Here is a 16,256-nt window from a genome sequence, read left to right on the forward strand (position 1 = left end):
TGTGTGTTTTCACTTTATTAATAAAAAGTAAGCCAAAATGATATAGATCAAAAGAAATGACTTACCCTCTGACCTGGAGGTCCAGGATTTCCAGCCTCTCCAATCTTACCAGCATCACCCTAAAGATAAACAGGTGCACAAACTGTTGTTAACAGCTTTTTTCATTAAATTGTGTTCCGAATCGTTCTAAAACTAGTAAACATCTACTTCAGTGTAGTAATATTGGTGGTAGTCTTTGGTTTTGACACTTAATGATGTCTAAATGCATTATTATTCAGGTGATGTGAAACAGATTCATACTGACTGCGAAGCCTTTTGGCCCTGGCAGGCCCATTGGTCCTGCAGAACCTCTGTTTCCAGTAGGACCAGCTGGGCCTTGCTTGCCATCGTCCCCTGCTGAACCCTAAAAAGACAAGAAAAGTTGGATTACCCCTGTTATTTAACAAATACATCACATGTCTGAACTTCAGAAAACTTTGCATACCATTGGTCCTTGCCTTCCTTCTGCTCCCTGGGCACCAATAAGTCCTGTCAGCCCCTACAAAATAATGTTTTATATTTAATTTCAAGTCAGCTTTACATGTTTCCTACTTTCACATTTTAGAAAAGTCAGAAAAATCAAAGAGAAAGTTGAAGGCACAGGATTCAGAGCAATTACAAGTCACATAAACTCAAATTTCCTTTAAAGAACAGCAACTTTTACCAATTTTCATTAGTCATACAGTGTTTTCAGTACTTGACATTAATGGTATCATTATTTCCTCATGACAGCATAAGTGATCTTTCTGATATTTGACACAAAAAAAGAGATCAGTTTTATCTTCCAAAAGCAGCAGAAATTTTGACTATTTGATCACAAAACACATTTTTCTGTCTGTCTGAGATGAGCTGCTGTGCAGAAAACTCAGTGGCGTTGCTGCCAGAGTTGATATATGGCTTCCTCCTTGTGTAATACCCTTTCATTTTACATTTCTGGATGCAACAGTATACCGTGAAGAGTAAAAATGGTTTTCCAAGGAACTGCCAAGCTAACGTAGTTGTATTAAATATATCGTAGAGGCACCACTAGTTTCTCAGGCTGTAATGATGGCAGACTTGGAAATCACTGGCATCAAATACTTGTTTACAGTTTTATCAATATTCTGTATATATTTTCACAATATTAGAACCGGTAGATGTAAGGCCTGAATTCTTTGCAATCTGTATATAAGAAATATATCTGGGAACGCACTGATTATTTTCTGGCTTAGATTATCACAAAATGATGAGTCATGACCCTTGGAAAGACAAAAGCTTTGGTCGATGCTCCTTCTACAGCCAATCCTGACACCCTTACCTATCATAAATAAATCGGTTGATTGCACAATTTCTCAGAATGCTGTTAGAACATCAAGAAATTACCGATTAGAGCTTTAATTGCATTTTTAAAAAATGAAGGGTGAAGGGGTTTATGGTTTCCTCTTTCTTACCCGAGCTCCTGTTAAACCTGGTTCACCAGTGCGACCTGGATCTCCAGATAAACCTTTGACACCACCTGACCCTGGCACCCCTCTTTCACCCTGGGCTCCCTGTTTAGAAAGATAAAGCATAATAATCAAAACCACTGATGTGATAATGAGGATTGTCACGAGTAATTACTTTAATTTACTCACCTTTTGGCCTGGTAAACCATCAGCACCAGGAAAACCTCTATTTCCTGGTGCTCCCTAAAACAAAGACAGGATACTCTGCATGATATCTTTTTTAACTTCAAACAAGTTTTATAGTAAAATCTCTTCAAGTAAAAAGGGCAATATGTGTTGTAGGGATTGTGCAAAGAGGATTCTTTTTCTCTATCATTATTATGGGTATTGGATAACATAAACTGCTGTTGGATTATCCTGGATGTGTTTCTTATTATCATGCTGTTTCTGTAATCCTTTAATTGTCTTTGATGTTCAGTTTATTTTTTTCATGCTCCACATATTGATCTTTGTGACATGGAAGAGGCAGATAAAGTCACAGCACGTGTCAATAAAATATATGTACCAAATCGTATCATATCACATCATTCTGTATTGCACTGCATTATATCGCATTGTATCTAGATGGCTGTTCCTATGAATTTACACAGTAGTTCATTCCATCCATCCATCCATCCATCCATCCATCCATCCACCCATCCATCCATCCATTTCCTCTCCCAGACTTCTTGGGGCTACTTGATCCAACTAGATGTGTCTCAAAGTACTTCCAAGCCAGTCAACAGACATAATCCCTCCAGCATGTCTTGGGTCTTGGGTCTCCTCCCAGTGAAATTTACAAAGAATATCTCACCCGGGAGGTGTTCAGGGGGCATCCTTATCTCATCTTGTTCCTCTGGATGTAGAGGAGCAGTGACTCTACTCTGAACCCCTCCTGAATGACCAACCTCCTCATCCTATTCCTAAGAGAATGTCCGGCCACCCTGCAGAGGGAACTAATTTTGGGCTTTTGTATATCTGACATTGCTGGGATAGGTTCCAGCTTCATGCAACCCTGAATTGGACTAAGTGGTTAAGAAAATAGATGGATGGACAGTTGTATTTGTATCTTGGTAGTAATTGAAAGAACAAAGTCACAAATACATCTGTCCAGCCATCCATTTTCTTCATCCATCCACAGCTTTAACCAGAGGTGAAGGTAGGAATGTAACAACCAGTAAATGGAGAACTTTGCCCTTTGGTTCAACTCCTTCTTCACCACAACAGACTGAGTCTGCATCATACTGCACTAATATGTCTGGTAATTTCCCAAACTTGTAACCACAAGATACTGGACTCCTTCTCTTGAGGCAGAACTTCATCCCCAACATGAGGACATTTTTACATTTTTCTGGCTGAGGATCATGGTCTGGATTTGAAAGGTGCTAATTCTCATCCCAGTCACTTCACACTTAGCTGCAAATCACTCCAGTGAGAGTTGGAGATCAATAGAACCACATCATTTACAAACGTGGGGAGCCAATCTTTAGGACTTCGAACCAGATTCCCTTAACTCTTCAACTGCACCTAAAAATTCAGTCCATAAAAGTTATAAACTGAATCTGTAACAAATGACAGCCTTAGTGGACTCCAACCCTGTACATCATATGCCTGGAGCCCCCTCCACAGGGCCCTCCTGGGGGACACGGTCAAATGCTTTCTCCAAATACAAATAACCCTAGTAGTCTGACTGAGTGAACTCCCATGCTCTATCAAAGACCCAAAGAGTTGATAAAGCTGGTCTACGGTTCCATGGTAAAAGTTTGTTCTCGTGTAAGTAGGCTCATGAAAATAGTTAACTCACTGTCTCTCCTGGTGGTCCGGGAGGACCAATTGATCCACCATCACCTCGGGGTCCACGCTTTCCTTCCTCTCCCATTGGACCCAATGGACCTGGAACACCATGGTCACCCTGGGATCGATTAGTGAATAAATGTCAATCAGTTAATATGTAAAACATTTTAAAATGAAGATTTGTTGTTTTTATTTGGGGAGGGTTTGAAACATACTCGTTCTCCCTTCAATCCAGCTTCTCCTTTAAATCCAGGGGATCCAACTTCACCCTGTGAAAATCAAAGTGCCCAAAGGTCAATGTTTGGAAACTTAAGATGAGAGAAATACAAAGTTAGAGTGGTTCGTGGAAAAAGGAAGATTTAATACCAATTGCCCTTTTGGTCCTGCTGCTCCTGTGGTTCCCTGAGGACCTGCAGGACCAGGTGGACCCAGTAATCCTGGTGGTCCCTGAACACCTGCAATACCCTATAAGGGAGAAATATTATATATATATATATATATATATATATATATATATATATATATATATATATATATATATGTTTATATATATATATATATATATATATATATATATATATATATATATGTTTATATATATACTAGCCAAATGCTGGTTGAAAGTGTTCTAGAAAGACTTACAGATGACCCACGCGCACCTGGAGCTCCATCAGTGCCTGCAGCTCCCTATTAGGTATTAGATTAAAAGAAGGTAAATTGTAAGAATTAAAAAAAAAAAAACAGAGACAAACAAACAACAACAAAATTTACATTAACTATTGTAGTTTACTGCCTTGTGGAGCTGCAAACAAAATCTCCTCAGATCTTTATTTCAGCTGACAAAATGATGAGATTGTGTGACACCTGATTTCCTGTGGGTCCAGGTGGTCCCACCCGTCCAGGATCCCCCCTGGCTCCCTGCGGTCCCAGACTTCCTCTGACCCCTGTTGGTCCCGCTTCACCCTGCATCATTACACACCTTCAGGTCATTTTTTTGGAGTTTATAGTGGCCTTGAATGGTCCTATGCAATTTTTAACATCTTTATTCAAGTCGGATACATACCAATCATATTTATTCAGCTTTAAACTCAAAATATCACTTATTTTCTTCACTCTATCACTCCTTTTATGTTTCTGTTTTTAGTCTCATCCTCTCAAGCTGCACCTAAGTTGCTTTAAATCTCTTGAAGCTGCTTGAAGTTCCCAAAATGCTATGTGTCATCACTGTATGAATAATGAGAAAATAATTAACTATTTTCTAAATATTTTTAAATGGTCAGTACTCAAATGGTACCTTTGAATATGGTCAGGATTAATCAAATATGAATATTTACAGACTACACAGTTTAATATTAACTGACTGTTTTGTTTGTATTACTTTTTTTTTCTGTGGGTACTTGTTTGAATCATACTCTAATAAATGTAAAACTAACCCAAGTATTAGTTATTATCCCCTTTATGTGCATTTCAAGTCCAAACTGCTGTTAGCATATGGGGCTGAGGTACAAATCAAGCAATTACATGACTTAAAAAGTGAAACGATTGTATGAGTGTTTAAACTGGTTTCAACCAAAATGAGAAATCTTGTAGGAAATGGGAAGCAGCTCTGCATGTCTGTTGTATGTTGGTTTGTTTATCACAAGGTTACCATCATTTATCATAATGCAAACTGTAATAGTGCTTCTATTTTCAATCACTTACGGAGATTTTAAAACCCTTTGGAATTCAATAAAACACATCATAAATAATCTCACCTTCATTCCTGGATTACCCGGAAATCCTGGCATGCCTGGGATTCCTATTGGCCCCTGAAATTTAGGGAGCATTGGTTTAATATTTGAATGAATAAAACTTCACATTGTGTATGCTGTGTGGTTAAACAATGGCACCAAAGCTCATTAATCGATAAGATAGATGATTTTCATCTCTCATATGTTTTTAATCAGTTAGTCAGTAGAGAATTAGTACACAGAGAAAAAAGCATAATTGTGTGATTAATTAGTTATTCAAACTTCTCTCCTTTAACTGATAAGGACAAAAAAAAAGTGAATATTAATACATAACTGAGGCTTATTTAGATATAAACTGAGACCTTACCAAAGGACCTGGTTTACCAACATGGCCTGATGTGCCACGTTTACCCTGATGGAGAAATAGGACGTCTTAATTCTCAAATATTGTTTTAAAATATCATAACTTTTAAATAAGTGCTTTAGTTTCTTACCACAGGACCAGTTTGTCCAATACGGCCTCGTTCTCCTTGCAAACCAGCTGGCCCCTAAAAAAAGGCAGGATTATTATCTTTGAAACTGATTTTGCTCTAAAGACTAATTTTGTTTCTGCATGTGCTGCTTACAAGTGGACCAGGAGCACCCATTGGACCAGGAGTACCAGATTTACCCTGCAAAACCAAAAAACCACATCATCTAAAGGGCTTCCTAACAGCCAAAGTATACACTTACTGTGTTCTTCTTAAATCAAAGACCTCTTTTAAATTCACAGAGACATACCTTGACTCCCACTGCTCCAGATTCACCTTTAGGTCCAACAAGTCCAGAGGTTCCCTTTTGGGAGATATACAGTTCATCACATTTTTCTCACATGATCAGAAAGTCATATTCTGTATGGTGAAAGCTTACCTTGTGGCCTTTTATTCCTGGAAGACCTGGAAGTCCTGGGAATCCTCTTGCACCCTGCATTAAAACAAATCACGTTACATCATAGTTGCTTTGTTTTTATGTTTGTTTTTTTTATGTCAATTATAGCATATAAAGAAAATCAAATGATCGCAATTAACTTTGATATAATCAATTTAGAATGGACAATTTAAAAACAATGTTTACCGGTGATCCTGGAAATCCTGGCTCTCCTGTTGCACCTGAAGGTCCTGGTGCTCCCTACAGGACAAAAAAACCTGCTTGCTGAGATTTCTAACTGATAATGCAACAGGCAGAAATGTGGCTTTATCTGACTCACGTCAGGTCCTGGTTTTCCTGGTGGCCCATCAGGTCCTCGGTGACCTGGCTCCCCCTGCAAAAACACAAAGATCCATTTCAATTTCTCAGGTCTGAAAGCATGTTTTGTATCAGTGACGTATGAATTAATGCACAAACCATTGGTCCTGGCTCTCCAGCCTCTCCTGGTATTCCCTGTCCACCAGTTGCACCCTAGGTAGGGACATAACATGTAGAAGTTAGATACTAAATACAAAAAATGATGTTACAGAAGTTCAAATAAAAAAATTAAAAAATTAAAATAAAATAATAAAAATACAGTCTTTAGGTCTTTGCTGGAAGTATAAAACTTAACTTACTGGTGGCCCAGTTGGCCCTGGAAGTCCTCGTGGACCTGCTTCACCCTGTAACGACATCATTTTATAGGCTCTAATTTAAACTACAAAAATATCCATGTTGCATATATAAAGCCTACTTTACAGCTCCTTTCCTGTACAGCTCTGCTGGACTCACCCTTGTTTCTGCCACCATCCCAGCCGGGCCCGACTTCTCGCTGAAACCTGAAGCCATCTGTGACACCAGGTTTCCCTTTAAAAAAATGATATATCCAGAAATAAATCAGTATAATAGGACTGTGTGTGTGTTAAATAGAAACTAATTCACTGTTGGAATATAGCTCACTCCAGGAAGGGCATGTTGACCAGGGGGTCCTGGTTCTCCTGGATTTCCTGGCACACCAGGCTCGCCATCAAATCCTGGAGGTCCTGGGAATCCCTATGGGTAAATATCATGAGAAAAAAAAGTGAAATATATTTGCTACTGTGATTTAATACGTTTGCACATAATTCTATGCTTTCTATCTGGTTTTATTAAAGAAAGGTGCATCAGATCGCATGACGGAGTACAATGCGACATAAAACAAAACGACTTTTGTTTGTTTAGGCTCATTTACATGTTTGACTCATTTAACATTTTCTATAATATAATCTTCCAGGATTTTCTCACTGTACAATGTTTTTCTGTTTTATGTAGAATTGTGTTGGACTCCAGGAAGAAAAGCTGCAGTGTTACTGCAACTAATGAAGATCTAAATTATTCAACAAGCATTTTCATAAATTAATATCTTTTCTTCATTTTTTGTCTTTTTTCATCCTTACACAAACTTCAGCTGTTCTCTCCATCTCTGTCTTCTTTCTTTAGCTTTCCTTTGGAGGTGCAATCAGATTTAGGCATTTTCCTACTCCTTTATTTCAAGTTTGTTTGGAATGTAATGCTTTTGTGCATAGGAGCTGGGTGGGAGAGTGTTCTTAATACTGTTTTTACTTATTTGTGTTTTTGCACTCCAAAAAGCATGTTGTCTTATACAATTTGTATGAAGAGTTGTGCTGCTTGGAACCCCTCCCCCCTGTGTTCTCCAACCCAACCAGTTGAGTTGTTGACGGTCACGCTTCCTGAGCCTAGTCCTGACAGAATCAGGAAGGGTGACCGTCTCCTGCCAGTTTAAAGAGGTTTTTCCTCTCCACTGTCTCCTCATTCATACACAGGATGGACGACTGAATCAAAGAGAAAATTCAGAACAAAGAGTTGGTTTTTTCTTTTTGTTTGTTTTTTTAGCTTGACTATTTTGTAAAAATTTGCATCTACAAAACACAGTTATGATTAAAGGAAATGATATGTATCATATAATAGATTTTTTTTCTTTAGATTTTTAGGGGAACTCTGATTTGGGCTGTCAGCTATCATTGACTGGATGGTGTGACTTTGCAATGTCCAAATAAAGCTGAATTCCCATTGGAGATCACATTGTGTTTGGTTTTGGATCAGATTCAGGTGGGTTTTGACCTTTGAAAACAACACGTTTTTATGTATCTTCACAGCATCACTGTTTTGATTGAGCTCCTTTGACCAGACGCAGCTAGAGACTCAGTTCTGTCAAAAAGTTTTAAATAGACAGTCTGTCCATTTTTATTTGGATAGATATCTTTTGTAAATAGTGCTGTATGAACACCATTTTGTTCTGTGAATGGAAGGGAGAGACAAAAAAAAGAAAAAAACTTTATTGAGAAATGAATGTGCCTCAGACTCACCCGTCTGCCTTTGAAGCCTCTTGGTCCAGTGGGTCCCTGAGCTCCAGGAGGACCCTGTACAGCAGAGAAAATATATATATAATAATCAGATTAAATAATAAAAAAAATATTCCAATCAACAAAAGAATTGTTTTCTGGGTTTTCCAATCACAAAAACCCAAGCAGACTTTAAAAATAAATGTATTCAATATCACAACTGAACCCGTCCCTACATGTAGATAACACATGATAAATACAATAGAGTGACCTACCGCTGGTCCTGGAAGTCCAGGGTTCCCCACCACCTGAAAAATACACAGAAACTCATTTATCTCTTGACTGGAATCTACATTAAAAACTATAATACATGTAATTAAATCCCAATACTCACATAAGGAATGTCACCTGGTTCCCCTTTCTGCCCCTAAAAAGGAAGCATCAATACTTTGTATTGAAAATATTAATACTTTTTATCACTAAAAAATGTGTGTGTGGGGTAATCAGTCTCTTACCTTGAAGCCCATGATTTCTAGGGTACACATAAAAACAAAAGTTGACCATTAGTGATTGATTAGTTAGGTGTACTCTTTAAGTTCATTGAAAACAACTGTGATAAACAAAAACAAATTCACATTTTCCAACTCTAAAAGCAGAGTTCACGTGCAGTTTATTGATGAGGTGATCTCACCTATCCTTCTGCTGGCACTGGCAAAACTGTCACACACGGGGCAGCATTCTCCCTCCCGTGTAACGACCTTCTCGCAGCTTGTCAGAATTTCACACTGAATTTCATCGCAGACGACGATGCCGTTGTCACATGCGCACACGCGACAAGGTGCAGGTTTCCAGATGTCGTTTTGATGGTAGACCTCCCCTTCAAAGGTGCAGCTTTCCTTTTTATCATCATCTACAGCTGCGGACACAGTCACATTGAAGTTGGTATGTTTTGTCTTTTTTCCACTTAACTTGATCAACTATTATATCTCATAAAATTTATTACGTTTTCTGATTGCAACTTGGCCCCATTTAGATTTCTGCTTTTACTCTAATGAAATTATTTCTTTAGCTCAAAGAGCTACTGAAAGCATTCGATAACAGCTATTTAACTACTACTACTTGCTAACACAATCAGCTGTTAAACAACTCACATGACTCCAACTCAGTGCGCATATATTCATGTAATTATAGGAAAGACATGAGCATCAGTATGAGGAAGAAAATGATTTTTTAGATCTGAATGAATGAGATACTTTTACAAAATACTTTCTTTCTATAGTTGAATGTGCTGACAACAAAATCACACAAAAATTATCAATGAAAGTCAAATGTATCAACCCATGGAGGTCTGGATTTGGAGTTATACTCTAAATTAAAGTGAAGTAACACACTACACGCTGATCCAACTTTGGTGTAATGTCCTTGAAACATGTGAAAATGAGGCTCAGTAGTGTGTGTGGCCTCCGCGTGCCTGTATGACCTCCCTACAACGCCTGGGCATGCTCTTGATGAGGCGGCAGATGCTCTCCTGAGGGATCTCCTCCCAGACCTGGACTAAAGCATCCGCCAACTCCTGGACAGTCTGTGGTGCAACTTGGCGTTGGTGGATGGAGCGGGACATGATGTCCCAGATGTGCTCAATTGGATTCAGGTCTGGGGAATGGGCGGGCCAGTCCATAACATCAATGCCTTCGTATTGCAGGAACCGCTGACACACTCCAGCCACATGAGGTCTAGCATTGTCTTGCATTAGGAGGAACCCAGGGCCAACCACACCAGCATATGGTCCCACAAGGGGTCTGAGGATCTCATCTCAGTACCTAATGGCAGTCAGGCTACCTCTGGCAAGCACATGGAGGGCTGTGCGGCCCTCCATAGAAATGCCACCCCACACCATTACTGACCCACTGCCTAACTGGTTATGCTGGAGGATGTTGCAGGCAGCAGAACGTTCACCATGGCGTCTCCAGACTCTGTCCCGTCTGTCACATGTGCTCAGTGTGAATCTGCTTTCATCTGTGAAGAGCACAGAGCACCAGTGGTGAATTTGCCAATCTTGGTGTTCTCTGGCAAATGCCAAACGTCCTGCACGGTGTTGGGCTGTAAGCACAACCCCCAGCTGTCGACGTCGGGCCCTCATACCACCCTCATGCAGTCTGTTGCTGACTGTTTGAGCAGACACATACACATTTTTGGCCTGCTGGAGCTCATTTTGCAGGGCTCTGGCAGTGCTCCTCCTGTTCCTCCTTCCACAAAGAAGGAGGTAGCGGTCCTGCTGCTGGGTTGTTGCCCTCCCACAGCCTCCTGCACGTCTCCTGATGTACTGGCCTGTCTCCTGGTAGCACCTCCATGCTCTGGACACTATGCTGACAGACACAGCAAACCTTCTTGCCACAGCTCGCAATGATGTGCCATCCTGGATGAGCTGCACTACCTGAGCCACTTGTGTGGATTGTAGACTCTGTCTCATACTACTGTGGTGTGCTGTAATATGATACTTCTTTGTTAAACACACAGATAGGTCAGAGATTGGGACACGTGTGTGTTGGTGTGTTTAAAACCGCCCTGACGGAACAGCAGAGCAGAGATCCGACTGACCCCCATCCCGGCGCCGATCTATGTAATCTGTTGACTTTTATGCCACGTATAATAAACTGATCATCTTTAAGAATGTTGTAGTACGCCTCGTTTCCTGCTCCTAAGGCTGCCAGACGGCATCGACCGTCAGCGCAACGCGCTGCCTAAGGGGCAACAGCTCGCTTGCACCCGACCAGACCTGGAGGTACACACTCTTCTCATGATCAGTATGTGATATATATATATATATATATATATATATATATATATATACATATATATATATATATATATATATATATATATATATATATATATATATATATATATATATATATATATATATATATACATATATATATATGTGTGTGTGTGTGTGTGTGAAGGTTGTTTAGTGGTGCAAGTCAAGTGGTGCAATAAAAAAAAAAAAAAAAATGTTTTTCCAGACACAATGAATGATAGTGATTAATAATTGTAATTACAATATTAATTAAAATAACTGTGATTATTATTTTGGTCATAATTGTCCAGCCCTACTGTGTGCAATTATGTCAGCATGGAGTGAAATCTCAGGAAGGTTCTCAACACTAATACACAACTCAGTACATTTTCTCATATTTCCTTCCTCAATAAGTGGTCTTTATTTACTCCCCAAAAATATGATGAGCTGAATAAAACTGCATTATGATCTAAAAGTAACAAGGATAAAAATCATGTGTTGATTCTGCAAGAATTATTTGAGAATGAACAAATGAAAAAAAATCACAACTTACTTGTTAAAATGTTCAAAGTTGAAATTGAAATGTAATAGTGAGATAAATCTGTAAGCTATCATCTCATAGAAAGATAAAAACAAGCTTGCTCAACTAAACTTCGTTCGGACATAATGTTAAATTGCCCTAAAATAACCCAAATCATAGATATAATGTTCTTCCTCATTACAACCAGGATTTGGGCACAAAAAACAACAACAATTAGAACAATAGATGTACTTTGACAAAAGGGCTGGCATTTAAAAGAAAAATGATTAATTTAATCAAATGAAAGCTCTTAGTGTTGTTATTAGTGCTGCGTTATTTGCAAAAATGAATATACTGATATTAAAGACAAAAATATTCATTCATTCATTCATTTTCAGTCCTAACCGCTTAGTCTGATGAAGGGTCGCGGGGAAGCTGGAGCCTATCCCAGCAGTCTTTGGGCGAAAGGCGGGATACACCCTGGACAGCTCACCAGTCCATCGCAGGGTGACAAAAAGATTCATTCTCACAAATGATTTTTATCTTGCAGATCTCACAAGAATCAAATGTAAAGAGCAAAAAAACACAAAACAGAAAGTTGCCCCAAGGCAAAAGAGTTTCATCCACCTGTGCTTAACTCTGACATGTTCTATCATAGAAATAATGATACATTGATATGCATAACAAAAAGCCGATTACCTGTATTTGGATCTGTGTTGGGAGTAAGAGCTGAAACAGCAGTTAAGCACACAGGGCAGCACTCGCCGTCTGGGATCTTCGTTTTCTCACAATCACCGAGGTCTTCACACACCACATCCTCACACACAATGGTCCCCATATCGCAAACACACACCCGGCATGGCTCCGGGCTCCACATGTCTTTGTTGGCATAAACTTTTCCATTTTCTGTGCAGGTATCTTCATGAAACAGAAACAGACAAATTCAGTTATCAACACAAGCTGTAGAAAAATGTGAATAGAAATGTAAGAGACATGCTTAATAAATAACAGCGTTTGCTCAAATTTACACAGACTTATCACAACAAACTGCTATTGTTCCCAAACTTGGCAGTTTTTCCCTCCTAAATTTTCACACAGCCATTGCTTTCTTAAAATGTAATTCACGTGCGCCTTCATAATCTCCATCCGTTGCTATAGCAATTAAACAACAGGACCTAAAACTCCAGAGTATTAACTGCCAAGAAATATGAGAAATATTGCAAGCTAAAACTACCGCAAAATGAAAATAATTAAAGAAAAAAAAAGTAGAAAGGAGAAAAGAAACATTAAATATGAATGTGTTTTAAGGAAGTAACAAAGCTTACATGCTTAAATCCTAAAACCATGCCTTTAAACATTCCTCTTCTGCACCATTAAACCTTCATTTGGTCTTCAGATCATCCCAAAGACTTAAAAATGTAAAGAAAATCTATCTGCATAACAAGATGACATGAAACAAAACAATAGGAGCAGTGATTTCCAAGAGGAATACACCTTATTTGGTCCATAAGTTACTTGCTCAACCTCTTATTGTGCAGCAGACTTTATTTTTGCGCACACTTTGACTGAGAAGTAAACTTATCTGGTAAAGATTAAATGTATTCCCTCTGCAAACTGAAAACACTGTCAAACAGATGTTCAGAACATGACATGTTTAAAAGTGATTATTTAACAGTGGTGTGCACACGGCAACACCTGAAGAGATCTTCAGGCTGAGAGAGAGAAGAGCACCACCAGCTGACAAGTTCAGGATCAAGACACCATGAATGCTGCAGGAAAGTGCCCAGGATGATGGCAGACGTGTGCAGTTTGTATTTCGGTTTACCGGTTTCTGCATGAGGCTGCAGTTCTGCAGCTGAACACACGGGGCAGCACTCGCCCTCTGGGATCTCTGTGGTCTGGCAGTCACCTATATCCTCACACACCACGTCCTCACAAAACACTGTCCCCATATCACACAAACAGACTTGACAAGGCTCCGGATTCCATATCTGATCACTGGAGTACACTTTTCCGTCCTCTGTACAGGAATCTTTGTAAAGAAGAACAGCAACTCACATCAGTATGAAGAGCCATATTCTGTCAGTGGATACAGTAAAAACATCTACACGTAAACAGGTTTAAGGATTTATGCACTTGAGTTTCTAATAGTAAAACAGATTTTAAAAGCTCTACATGCAGAAACTTAACAGAAACTTTTTTTTTATTATTATAAAAGGATTTTGGCTCAGATTGTGGTGAATCACTTTGTGGCACTCAGCAAAACTTTCCAATGGATTTTTCTTTTAACCTGATAAATCAAACATTTTATTTAACAAAGATCAATCCATCAAAATCTTTTTGGGGGAAAAAAAAGCTGGAATTGTAAAAAAAAAAAAAAAAAACCTTAAATGAAAGTTAAGTTTTCCAACATGTTTGTTGACAATGTGAGGAAATTATGTTCCTCAAAACCAGAAATTGAGAAAAGAACTAAAAGTAAACTCAAATTTAAAAGTCTGAAAATGGGAGGAAACTAAACGTGAAAAGCCATGGTTCCTCCTAAGAGACACTTTTTGATCTTCCCGGATTATTTAATAGGTTGTGTTTTTCTTTAAACGTTGAGATATTCAAGATCATTTCAATGTGGCACTTAGCTCTTTGTGATGACAATTATTACATGCATGTCTGTGAAATCTGGTACCTGGTTTATATATCAAGTTCCCCCATATGGGAGCATTTTATTGCACAAACGAACAAGGTCTTGGTAAAACTAAAAGATTTAAAGTGCAGTCTCAAAGAAATCACATACACTGCTAAAAAAGTAAAAGGAACACATAACTGTTACCATGTAAACCAAAGTCAGTCCCACTGCTGGGATATCAGTCTGTCCAGTTAGGATGTGACACTGATTCAATCAATTTCACTTGAAACAAGCTAGAAATGAGAGGCTGTTAGGGATCAGATCTTCAGACCCACTGTCAGACCACATGCTGCTGTAGTGGGGCCTGGGTCAGCCACATGAAGCTGACACATTCTAGCCATATTCCTGCCAGATAAAGGCATTCATACAATGGACTGGACTGGCCTGCCGGTTCATCAGACATCAATCCAGCCTCTTGGAAACATCATGTCTCATGTGACATTAAGATCGAGGATGTGTTATTTATTTAAGTGTTCCTGTTATTTTTTAACAGTGTACTATGACACAATGGCAGACTGTAAGCCCCCCTCACTCCAAAAAAAAGAAAAAAAAAAAAACTGAACCAAAACTGGTTGTAAAATCTAATTTGAATACTATAAAATATTGGGCACATCTCCATATAAAAATAGGGAAAAGGTTTTGCACCCTCCTTCTGAGTCCCATCACACCGTCAAGGACTGACTTTAATGCAAAGAAAAAGGTAAACTCAGGGAAAATTCCTTTATTGTTATGAAAGTTATAATGATATGGACATTATTTCATTGACGATATGAATGCCATGCTAAAACAGTAGCGAGAAAAATCAACAATCAAAAATTTATGAAATTTTTCCCCACATTAAAAAGGTCCATTTTATAACTTTTATGTGACTGTGCATCAACTTGAGAAATGCTAACAAATATCTATGCATTTCCTGAAAATCCAAGTAGTGATGTAAGGTGTACACGGCTTCTCTAATTGGTCAACTATGCCCTCGTTGCAAACTCAGCTCTACCTGTGTATTTTTTTTGTTGTTTGTTTTATTTTTTTTTTCACATTATCATGCTTTTAGATAAAACTTTGTATACTATACATTCATCAGTGCAAGATGAGTCTGCATTGAATTTAATTGAACACTAAATAAAATTAAAATAAACTAAACGCAATAGTAATTTTTAAGAGTGTAAATGATGTTTTAGTTTCTACATGAATAGGCAAAGTGACGATGTTTATAAAATATACAACCCAATGTTTAAATCAGCTTCCCTAAACATCAAGTTCAAAATATTTATTACCAGTTTTATTGTCCATATCAGGAACATGTGGTGTGGCTGTTGAGCACAAGGGGCAACACTCGCCCTCAAGGGCGTCAGTTTTCTCGCAGTCCCCTTGCTCTTCACACACCACTTCCTCACACACCACAGTTCCTGTGTCACATATACAGACTCGACATGCCTCTGGGCTCCATATCTCATTGTTGGAGTAGGTTGTGCCATTTTCTGTGCAGGTATCTTTGTGAGACAAAACAGCAACCAAATGAGAAGTGTGGTAAAATACCTTTCAGTGTGTACATCATCATGGGGTTTTTCAGTCAAGTTTTGAATATGACGTCTAACAGTTTATGGTTTTGACTAATTTTACCCAAATTCTATATCCTTAATTTAAAAACAAAGATAGGATGGGGGAGGGATTTGAATTTTTTAAGCATATACCGAAATAAACACCCATCCGCACTATGAGGTCAAGTATATTGTCTAAAATGATGAACGCCTGTGCATTTCAAGTCGATTGATTTACTGAAAGGGATTTTTTGTTGAATTTTATTGACACATATACTATTTTTTATTGGATGGCTCATTTACATTTTTCTTCTAATCTTTTCTCCTCTTTGGCTGCATTAACAGCATTTCATATAAAAAGGAGTTTATGTGATTTTAGGCAAAACAAGCTAACATATTAGCTTGCAA

The 16,256-nt window shown here is 38.5% G+C and overlaps 1 protein-coding gene across 1 annotated transcript in view; it reads right to left on the reverse strand.

Moving 5' to 3' along the window:
- The window catches only part of LOC306774104 (uncharacterized protein), a gene marked incomplete at its 5' end in the record, with an annotated part of 31,523 nt that overhangs the window by 6,697 nt on the left and 8,570 nt on the right, over positions 1-16,256 (reverse strand). Inside the window, 30 exons of the mRNA XM_079264087.1 lie at positions 66-119; positions 305-403; positions 485-538; positions 1,470-1,568; positions 1,653-1,706; positions 3,307-3,414; positions 3,512-3,565; positions 3,663-3,761; positions 3,939-3,983; positions 4,161-4,259; positions 5,051-5,104; positions 5,394-5,438; positions 5,521-5,574; positions 5,653-5,697; positions 5,807-5,860; positions 5,936-5,989; positions 6,140-6,193; positions 6,273-6,326; positions 6,410-6,463; positions 6,610-6,654; positions 6,764-6,838; positions 6,932-7,024; positions 8,338-8,391; positions 8,589-8,621; positions 8,708-8,740; positions 8,829-8,845; positions 9,005-9,229; positions 12,330-12,548; positions 13,456-13,572; positions 15,648-15,800. Of these exons, the coding sequence (XP_079120213.1) occupies positions 66-119; positions 305-403; positions 485-538; positions 1,470-1,568; positions 1,653-1,706; positions 3,307-3,414; positions 3,512-3,565; positions 3,663-3,761; positions 3,939-3,983; positions 4,161-4,259; positions 5,051-5,104; positions 5,394-5,438; positions 5,521-5,574; positions 5,653-5,697; positions 5,807-5,860; positions 5,936-5,989; positions 6,140-6,193; positions 6,273-6,326; positions 6,410-6,463; positions 6,610-6,654; positions 6,764-6,838; positions 6,932-7,024; positions 8,338-8,391; positions 8,589-8,621; positions 8,708-8,740; positions 8,829-8,845; positions 9,005-9,229; positions 12,330-12,548; positions 13,456-13,572; positions 15,648-15,800 (2,297 nt within the window). The remainder of the gene's footprint in view (positions 1-65; positions 120-304; positions 404-484; positions 539-1,469; positions 1,569-1,652; positions 1,707-3,306; positions 3,415-3,511; positions 3,566-3,662; positions 3,762-3,938; positions 3,984-4,160; positions 4,260-5,050; positions 5,105-5,393; positions 5,439-5,520; positions 5,575-5,652; positions 5,698-5,806; positions 5,861-5,935; positions 5,990-6,139; positions 6,194-6,272; positions 6,327-6,409; positions 6,464-6,609; positions 6,655-6,763; positions 6,839-6,931; positions 7,025-8,337; positions 8,392-8,588; positions 8,622-8,707; positions 8,741-8,828; positions 8,846-9,004; positions 9,230-12,329; positions 12,549-13,455; positions 13,573-15,647; positions 15,801-16,256) is intronic.

This window comes from Telmatherina bonti (genome assembly GCF_933228915.1).
Source record: "Telmatherina bonti genome assembly, chromosome: 24".
NCBI lineage: Eukaryota > Metazoa > Chordata > Actinopteri > Atheriniformes > Telmatherinidae > Telmatherina > Telmatherina bonti.